This window comes from Arachis duranensis, chromosome 10 (genome assembly GCF_000817695.3).
Source record: "Arachis duranensis cultivar V14167 chromosome 10, aradu.V14167.gnm2.J7QH, whole genome shotgun sequence".
Classification (NCBI taxonomy): Eukaryota; Viridiplantae; Streptophyta; class Magnoliopsida; order Fabales; family Fabaceae; genus Arachis; species Arachis duranensis.
In genome coordinates this window covers 102954829-102964933 of record NC_029781.3, presented here as the reverse complement: position 1 = coordinate 102964933, position 10105 = coordinate 102954829, and the positions used below count along the sequence as shown (strand labels likewise).

Here is a 10105-nt window from a genome sequence, read left to right as displayed (position 1 = left end):
TGAAAGCCTCAGGAAAGAGTTAAAAAGTTAAAACAGCATTTCGGAGGATTCAAAGTTCTGTGAAGCGGATTCCTCCTTCTGCAGCGAAGTTCATTCCTACTCTTATTGTAGCATGACTTACAGGAACTTTGACTCACTGATTTTTGCTAATATTTTATGGAACTGAACATCAAATGTTTAATCATTACGTTGAAATTTATTTCATTATTTTGTGTTTGGCTCTTTACTGCTTCGCTATGATACTTGGATTTAGTTGAACTTTTGTTTGCATATTTTAAATTTAATTGAGCCTCTCACGGTTCCCTGAGTTGAGTGATATTGAATTGGTTACCAACTTGCATAAAAACATTAAGAGTATAGACATAGCTTGATGAAATGTGTTTTGGCTGAAAAAATTAATTTGTGAATAATTAAGGTGGATAACAGTCACTTTCATGTTGACTTTTTGGAAATTCTGACTAAATTTTAAAGCTACTGCAATTGTATATATACTGTACAGTCCAAATATTGTACACAAGTCGCTGCTATAAATAGCATCATTTTTTTTATTCTTAAAATAATCACCTTATATACCATCTTAGCTGATACTTTGTTTTAAGTAGTGTCAAGTATTTTGAAATTTGAACCTTGAAGTTCCACACAGCATCATCATCCCAAAAATCTAGTAACTATATATTCTGCAATTGCCAAACTTGACGTTAAACCGGGTGACTCGATTCCAAAAAGATTAACAAGACCAGGTATTCCGTGAATATTCTCCCCCTGCATAAAAGAGAGAAATCAATTAAGTCAGAATGCTAAAAGTTCTGTTCAAATGTGGAAAATGCCCTCACAACCTCGTGTACTGGTGTACATTACATCACAACAGTGAATAGCTAATTAGTAAGAGTAACAATGCATGCATGCACTAACACACAAGCAACTCAATCATTGTGTTTAGTTTGTAGAAAAATGAAGAGAAGGAAAAACGGAAGCTGAATTGCTTAAGTTCAATAGCTGAGAATAATCATATATACCCATCAGCACTATATATTGATCAATGGGAATTACACTATTATTGTCAATGTCATATTCTTATCATTCCTGATACCATCCATAATAACATCCTACAATTACATTATACACGTGCGTCAGTTTGACACTTTCAAATCCTAAACTCTATAAAGATACATACAAATGCTGAATATGACAATAACGTTACTGTCAATGATATACGACATTTTATCAGCTTGCCTTCTAGAGATGGTGAGTTTAAAACAATATACATTATCCTATATATACAAAATATGAGCAAGAAATTTCTTGATGGTAGTGGTATTTAGCAAAATGTTAAAAGGATACTAGCAATACATGAATTAAAGAGGACAGAAATCTTTTATGAAATGGTTTATGCAAATGATAGTTTTTGGACACTTCTACCAATGATAGTCCTTCCCAACAAATTGTGGCATATGAACTTGAGCCAAAAGATATTAACCTTAGAGTGGCATAAGTCAATGGGCTAATATTGGGTTTACAAAATAGCCATAAGTACCACGAGGGAAACTGCATGTATCTAATGGGAGAAATGTAACATTCAACTATAAAATCACACAGAATACGATATCTCTGTTTGCAAAATTTTGAGTCAGATTGGTCAACAGAAAGGTAGGGGCAAAGAAGAGTCTTAGACATAACCTGTATTACAAAATCAACAGGCGGCTGGCCAGGTCCTGAAAGTTTTGGTCGGATCCCTGAATATCCTGGCTCAAGAGACCCATCCTTTAGATTTGGGTAGTACTTTCTTATCTCCGGATAAAACCGCTCAGCGCGATTTGCATGTACTGAATAATCAAACCTACCATAAATGTTTGCTTAAGTAAGCACTGAATCGATTTATTTATTTTTATGCACGCATAAAAAAACATACCTCGAAAGAAAAGACAAAAATGAACTCAGTTTTATGACAAGATGTTTCCTATTTACTAATAAGATTCATTGTTCGGAAAGCAATTAGAGCACAACAATCAATATGAAAACATAATTAATGGAGTGAAGAGAAGCACTAGAGTAAACTAGAGCAACATCGTCTTGAAACACAAAGGTTGCATCTGGAAATTGTTTCTAGGATATAAATACAGAGACAGTTAGTACACAGGCCTATTTGGTAACTAAGATATGTACAAAAAATAGCAAAGTCTTTCTTTCCTGGCCTCTTGGAGCAGAGAACATTTCTGTAAATTTTGTCCCCCAAAAAGTGGGGATAGTGGAGACAGGACATTAAGACAGAAATTTCACATTTTTGTCTCTATTTCTATCTCCATTTTTGCGGTCTCAACTGTCTCTATACATGTGTCCCAGATACAACTCATAAACACTACCTAAAACACGAACCCATACTAAATGGTACAATAAATCCAAGATGGACATTAGTTTCATTGATAGGGACAAAAATTGACAGACAAAGCCCATACTAAAAGTTGCTGTAGTGGAGTGTGAAAACCCAAAAAAGAAGAAAGTGCACGATGTACATGGTAATGAACAGAAAACTGTATCAATGATTCACTACAGATACAACCAACATAAGGAACGAAGTACCCCTGAACCATGAGATGTCACTGAAAGCATGCACCAGTAGGACAACATATAAAATATGTGTAGATCAACAATTCAACATTTATAAATAACTAATTGTAAACCATGGAATGGAACCATCTCATACAAAAGAGTAGACAAGCCAAGGATAATAAGAAGCGGGAAATGTATGACATAGACTAGATACCAGAAGTAGTCAAAAGCAAGCAAATGAAAGGGCATTAGGAAGTACTTATTCAGAAAACTTGAGATATCATCAATGCTGTCAATCCATTCAACATCCGGGCCAAACTTGACCTGACCATTCAAGTCAAGAGTAACATGCACGCCAAGGCCACCATCCTCCGGTATAGGATATATTAAATGTTGGAACGGAGTGGTTTTAGTGTTAGATAATGTGAAGTAGCAACCACGCGCATAGTAGGCTGAAGGAATAACTTCACTTGGCAAGCCAGTAAATCTTTTCGCAAGTGCGGGGGCACTAAGGCCTGCAGAGTTCACTATGAGGTTTGGAAGTAGCACTAGATCCGGGTTCAGAGCTGTTGATGTCCCATTCCATTCTTTAAGGCTATTGGTTTCTGATACATGAACACAAATCTGATTTCCTTCAAGATGGCCACCAATGACTGCTGAATTATATGTGAAGATTGTTCTGTGACTTTCGGCTTCCCCCTGGACCAACATGTGTTTTTATTCCTGAGAATGTACAATTCAAACTCAAAATAAAGAAACTGATTAATTACGAAAGATTGAATTCAAAATTGGTGGAAACTCAGGTGCAGTCGACTTCACGTGAAGTTGGTAACTGAGAGCCGTTAGATGAATTGACTTATTTGACTAAATTTTTATCTAACGACTCTCAACTATCAACTTCACGTGAAATCGACTGCACCTGAGTTTTCACCTTCAAAATTTAAGAAGCTACAAATGTGTACCACTAGAGCAAGCATTAAAGAATGGGAGTCAACAATCCCAGAGACAGGTGATAATACTGCTTTCACACATTGCAACTCAGGTTCCATTTTCATGGCCTCAATCCCTTCTATCATCCTCAAACTATCAACTCCATTTTGAATCCCATGGTTTAGAATGTCATTTAGCTTCGGAATCTCCGAAGACCGCGTAGCCACTATAAGTTTACCAATTTGTTTATGTGGAATATCGTGTTTTGTGCAGTAATCATATAACATATCTCTTCCCCTTGAACAAAAAATCGCCTGCAAAAATGGCCAGCACAAACAGGTATACAACATTATATTCTACGCAATGGCCAATGAGAGCATTAACCAAACATCACACACCGTGAACCTTCACTTAGGGTTAATAGTTTAAGACACAAAAGGGTGCACTTCAACTTGATCTTTTCAAATTTCAATTGAAACACATTAGTAGTTAATTTCAATTCACGTGTAAACTTTGAGAAACCAAATCGATTACTGATTTACCTAATAAGGAAGAGTGACTTGCCTTCAAGGAATTGCGAGGGTAATAGATTCCAGCGTGGATAACTTCACTGTTTCGAGAACTGGTGACTGTGCCAAAAGTTGAACCCGATTCAACAACGAAAACCTCTCTGCCCTTGAGTGCCAGTGCTCTTGCGATCGCTATGCCCACAACGCCAGCACCTATGACCAAGCAATCCACTTTCTCCCTTGGGACAGAGTACGAAGTTGTTGTGGCGGTTTGGGTGCTGCTCATCATGCTTCTCATCACCATGAAATTGCTCGGTGAATGTAAACGTTTCCATTTGAAACGAGCGTCGCTTCTTCTTGATGATGACAACGCAAATCCTTTCGAGCTTCTTCTGAAGCTTTGAAATGTTAGCTTCAGCATCGTTCTCCCTGCAATTGGGATCAATGCACAGTGAAAAAATGGCACTGTGGCAGGGCCAATGCCCAAACTAGAATAAAAAAAAAAGTAAATAAATTTAAAAAATAAAATAAATAAAAAATAGTATAAGTAAGGGTGATTACTATGGTGCCTAAAAGTGTTTGTCTAACTTATTAAAAAGATTAAAAATTAATATTTAATTTTAAAAGTATAAAAATAAATAATTATTAAATATTCAAAAATTGCCATAAAAAATAAGTTAAGTAAAAATTAGATACCAAACTATAAAAACCATAGAATTCACCGTAAGTAGATACCAAAATAAGTCCTTAGAAATTTCAGATGGCACATTTTGGTTCCAAGAAAATTTTATTAGGTTGAGGTCTTATAAAAGTAAGACTTTCATCACACTTTGGAAGACTTATATTTGCCCAAATAAAAATAATGAATTTGACTAAAATAAAGATTTAAACGTCATACTTTTATAAAATTTAGAAATTTTAATATAATAAATTTTTTGAAAATGAAAATGTTTGACGTAAAATTTGTTGATAACTTATTTGAGTATATACTCAATTAGAAAAACGATAAATACTTAAGTGTAATTATCTTGATCTAAGTTGATACTTAGTTAACCAATTTGTGTTAGGTCAAATGGTTCTTAAATAAGTATCAAGTTAAAGTCTCACTTTATATATATAGTAATTTATTGGCTAGCAATAAATTTTTTTATGAAAATTTTATGTTAAATTAATCTTTGATCTACCGAATTTGAAAACATCATAAAAAAATCAAAATAAAGAAAATGTTGATAGTTAAAAATTATTAAATAATTTTACGTATTTGACTAAATGACTATTAACAACTTTTAACTAAAATTTAAAAAATCAATATTTTAAAAAATAAAAATAACTTTAAATATTAAATTTTTATTTAATATTACTTTTTACCTAATTATAGTTTGACTCCTATAGTTATTATACTTATAACCCCCAAATTTTACGTAATATTAATAAGATAAAAGTAAAAAAAGAAATAAATAAAGAAAGAAGAGAATTGAACCCTGTTCATTGTAGAATAAATGAATATAAAATAGATATGCCAATTATTGCTTTACTTATAAAAGAATTTAAAATACAATATTCTTTATTTAGCATATTAAAAAGTTAGAGACACTCAGAGAATTCTCTAATCATGCATATATTCTTCAATCATAAGAGGACATCAACTTTAGCAACGAAATACATCTTAAAACCTCCCATACTTGGTGCAAATAATATAGCAAACAAAGTAAGGAGATTTAGACTTCAGTATCAAGCTAAAACCCTTCCTAATTTTCCCACAACACTCTTCAATGGAAATTATTTAATTTTCTTTTTCCTTCTCTGTTGATCTCCAAACATAGCAAAGTACAATTAGCCAACTCAGGATTCAGGAGAATGGTTATCTTCAAGTTTCAAATCCTTCAAACATGTAATGGCATACCTAAAGAAGGGACAGAAGAATTATGTCCTACATTTTAGATGGCCATCTTCATCTCAATCTTCTGGTGAGGATTATAGTCACTGAGCTTGAAATCAGAAGCCACAAAAGAATCTATATCTTTTTTCTCTGGATTTATCTTCAAAGTCTGCATTGAATCAACAAAGCAGAACACAAATTGAAGAGGACTAAATGGTCAAATTTTGCATCAAATTACATTGTGGCAAGGATTTTCTTCAAAATTACATACCGGAAAAGGCCTTGGCAAGTTCTGGAGCTGCTCCTGCAAAGGCTTCACATGATTTTGGTAAACATGTGCATCTCCAATGACATGGATAAAATCACCTGGAACTAATTCTGACAAGAGGAGTGAAAATAAAACATTACATAGTTTTACAAACAAAATAAAATCAGGTTTTCAAAGTTCAGCACATTAACAAGACTGAATAATTCGTAGAGAACTGGGGGAAAATAATAATTCATAGAGGACCCCCACATATTAGCTTAAAGCCATTCACAACTAAATATATTGGTAAATAGGAGTAGGACCCAACAATGACGAGACACTGAGATTTACAAGGATATGTAGATCTGAATATATGAAGTCCACAAGAGATGCTTCAAAAGTTTACATACCACAAACATGAGCAATTATGCAGGTCAGGAGGGCATAAGATGCAATATTAAATGGCACGCCTAGGCCCATGTCAGCAGATCGTTGATACATTTGACATGATAACTCCCCATTTGCTACATAGAACTGGAGGGGAAAAAAAGAATAAGAAGCAGCAGAAAGAAAAGAAAAGGAGAGAGAAGAGAGAGCTTCGTTTAAAGAAAAACTAAAAAAAGGAAAGACCTGTGCAAACATGTGGCACGGTGGAAGGGCCGCCAATTGAAGATCAGCTGGATTCCATGCGGAGAGAATGATCCGACGATCATTGGGATTGTGCCTTATCTTGTTAATAACATCTAACAGCTGATCAAATCCTTGGCCGGAGTAGTCAGCATGCATATTAGTATACCTAAAGAGTGTAAGATGAGGGATAGAGAGCTAAGCAATCCAAAACACAATAGTCTATGGACCTGCTCAGGAAAAGGTATGATCAACCTACCTGGCACCAAAGTGCCTCCACTGAAACCCATAAACAGGTCCCAAGTCACCTTCCTCCCTGTCTGTGAAGCCAAGTCTATAATTTTAAATAGAAGCCACTTAGTAACTGCAAGAAGAAAAATGTACAATTGTAGTTAAGACAACTGACTGTCATGCTTGCCTATCTAGGTATTCTCTCGATGCATTGCCATCCCATATATGGATCCCTTTTTCCTGCAGCAACTGCCAATGTAACATAACTTTCAGAATATAAGTTAATAATGATCATATCTACTATAGTAACAGAAGGATCTTGGAGAGTAACAACTGAAAAGATGAATATCTCATGAAAATGAAGCATTGTGGTTGAAAGTTAAGTTGAGAACCATTTTTTTAATAATGTTGAGCACCATTCAAGATATACATTTATTCAGATAGTGTTGATTGGAATATTTGGTTAATATCAACTTGTTTGTCACATAACTAGGAAAGGATATGATTCATTTGTGTGAAGAAAACGATTGGATGAATATATCATTACCTTGGCATTTGTAGACCCACTAATAAACCAAAGAAGCTCTTCAACAACCCCACGCCAAAATACTTTCTAGGAATCAATGAAGAAGTTGTGTCAACTTATCTATCTAAACAAAATGAACAAATAAATACTCCTCTTCCCCAATAAAACCTACCTAATAAGAACATAAAATAAATAAAAAAGAACAATACGAAAAGGAAAATCATCACAAGAATGGCAAGTTATTTTGTGCAGTACATTAAGTACATGTTTTAAACTATAATAAGTATAATGTCTAGGTACCTTTGTAGTAAGAAGAGGGAAGTTTCTGCGCAAATTGAACCTCATCTGTAAAAAAATGGATACAGATGTCAGAGTACAAATTACAGCAACCCTCAAATATAGGCATCAACATGTTACCTGGCAACCAAATTTTGACAAGGTACCAGTCCTTGTCCTATCATCTTTGGCTGTACCCTCAGAAATGATTTCTTCAACCAGCCTAAGATACTTGTATTCTTCATGTCTTTCAAGAATCATTTTAGGAAGAAAAGAAAAATCCTTGAACTCAAATTTTAGAGTATCTGAATTGTTATCAAGAACTGGATCAGTATTCTGAGTTGCATGCTCCACCGAACGCCTTACACGCACATAAGTTGTGAAAGAATAGCGAATGTTGTTTTCCATCTTAGGAAAAGATGAGTACCACAACTGAAATACAGAGGAATCAACTGGAGGCATAAATGTGTCACACTCAATGCTAGTCTGAATTTCAGTGATGTGGATAGCTTCACATCCAGGTGCATTTAAAGTCTCCCTGTAAATGAAAATTATCATCAGTAATAGAGAAAGAGCCTAATACAAATAGGAAGAATAATGCACAGAGAAAGAAAAGGTCAAAAGGATATACCTAAATATTTGTCCACCTCCTATAACAAATATTTTCTCAATTGACAAACTATAGGGAGGTTCAGCTAACAATTCCAAAGCAGAAGCCATACTTCTACATATAACAACATTCTCTGCTATTGCAATATCAAAGCTATCTGAGCGAGTAAGAACAATATTAAGACGGCCGGGAAGAGGCCTGTATTTAAGAGGGATACTATCCCATGTTTTTCTACCCATTACAACAGCATTCTTCTTCCCTGGATCAGATGTTGTTACAGTAACCTCTTTAAAAAATTTGAGATCAGTAGGTAACTTCCATGGTAATTTCCCATCTTTACCTATCCCCATATCTGGTGTAGCAGCCACTACCACTTGGTAGTTCCTCTGCAGATTTGGCGGTGGGTTGAGTTTTCCAATGCCATTGCCGTTGCCGCTTCCATTGGGGATTACAAAAGAATTACTGGCCATAATGGAACTCAAGAACCGATAGAAACTTAAAGATGGTGTATCAAAACAAGGACTGCACAACCAATTCTTTTGGAAGTGCAGTTGAATCTGAAAACAACAAAGCATTACATTAAAACTTATATAATTAATGCCATTGCTCATACATATCACATTTTAGTTGGAACTTGGAACACTTCAAAAAGAAGAACCAGAGAGGGCAAAGCTTATTATTAACTATCATTATAGTTGTACAAGATTTTTTTCAACTCCATGAACAGCAGATACACCAGATTGTATTTACACTGAAATGCAAGAATTCAACTTTCAAGACAAAATTTGAAGGAGTAACTGACCTGTTTCAGACCGAAGCGCGAAATTTTGGAATTTTATGACCTTAAAAGCTTGCGAGAAGTTTCATGAACTGCTTTCAAATCTTCCACAGTATTGAAATCGAAAAAGAAAGTATTATTGTTATTTTATATGATAATTTTAACGAAATATTGGGTGTAAGGAAGAATGTTTGAATATCCCAGTAAGTGAGAATGCAAGAACATTTCCCCAATTGTTTTGGAAGTAGAAATAACAAAAAAATCAATCTTGCAGATAGGACACACTACCCACTCACTTAGTTTACACAGACACTAACTAAAAAAATAGCAAGCAAACCATCAAACATTTGGTGTGCAAATCTTAGTTAACAAAATGAATTCGAAGGAAGGGAGAATTATTTTAAATATTAAAATATTATTATAATTTATTTGAAAAATATGTTATATTTTATAATATATATTAGGTCTCGCATTTATGTCATTATCCGTGGCTACGTACTAAAAATGGCTAAAAAATTTAAATATAAAAATAGTATGAGTGATATATTTTAATATAGTAATTTTTTGTGTTTTTTAAAACGGCAGAAGATACACAAATTGGATTGTTTGATTTGTGTTTAAAAGTTTAAAAAAATTTGGGTACACAAATCGGACCGTCCAATTTTTGTATCTCAAAGTTTTTAATTTTTTAAATACAAATCGGACGGTCCGATTTTTATATTTTTAACAAATCGAACGGTTAGATTTTTACTTCTCTAAGTAAATGATTTTACATTTAAAAATAACACTCCAAGAGTTCACATTTCAAAAAAATACTACTACCATTTTAATATCAAAAACAAAAAGGTGACTAAAAATTGTTAAAATATATCATGAAAAAATTATACAATTAATATTTTTAATATATACTCAAATTGTTCTTCTACAAAATTACAAATAAAAAGA

At 33.8% G+C, this 10105-nt stretch overlaps 2 protein-coding genes across 2 annotated transcripts; both read right to left on the bottom strand.

The window, feature by feature from the left end:
• Positions 1-371: 371 nt before the first annotated feature.
• LOC107472023 (L-2-hydroxyglutarate dehydrogenase, mitochondrial) lies at positions 372-4437 on the bottom strand. The gene is made up of 5 exons (XM_016091597.3): positions 4042-4437; positions 3510-3791; positions 2807-3246; positions 1678-1837; positions 372-762 (listed from the first exon to the last, which is right to left on the bottom strand). The coding sequence occupies exons 1-5, from the start codon at positions 4405-4407 to the stop codon at positions 649-651; spliced, it is 1362 nt and encodes a 453-aa protein (XP_015947083.1). The 5' UTR covers positions 4408-4437; the 3' UTR covers positions 372-648.
• A 1129-nt stretch (positions 4438-5566) lies between these two features.
• Positions 5567-9549, bottom strand: LOC107471889 (bifunctional dihydrofolate reductase-thymidylate synthase). Its single transcript, XM_016091415.3, has 11 exons — positions 9185-9549; positions 8404-8939; positions 7914-8310; positions 7797-7841; positions 7518-7583; positions 7158-7219; positions 6999-7073; positions 6743-6908; positions 6523-6646; positions 6137-6243; positions 5567-6034 (listed from the first exon to the last, which is right to left on the bottom strand). Exons 2-11 carry the CDS (start codon positions 8850-8852, stop codon positions 5924-5926), a joined length of 1602 nt encoding a protein of 533 aa, XP_015946901.1. The 5' UTR covers positions 8853-8939; positions 9185-9549; the 3' UTR covers positions 5567-5923.
• Between the last annotated feature and the right edge of the window lie 556 nt (positions 9550-10105).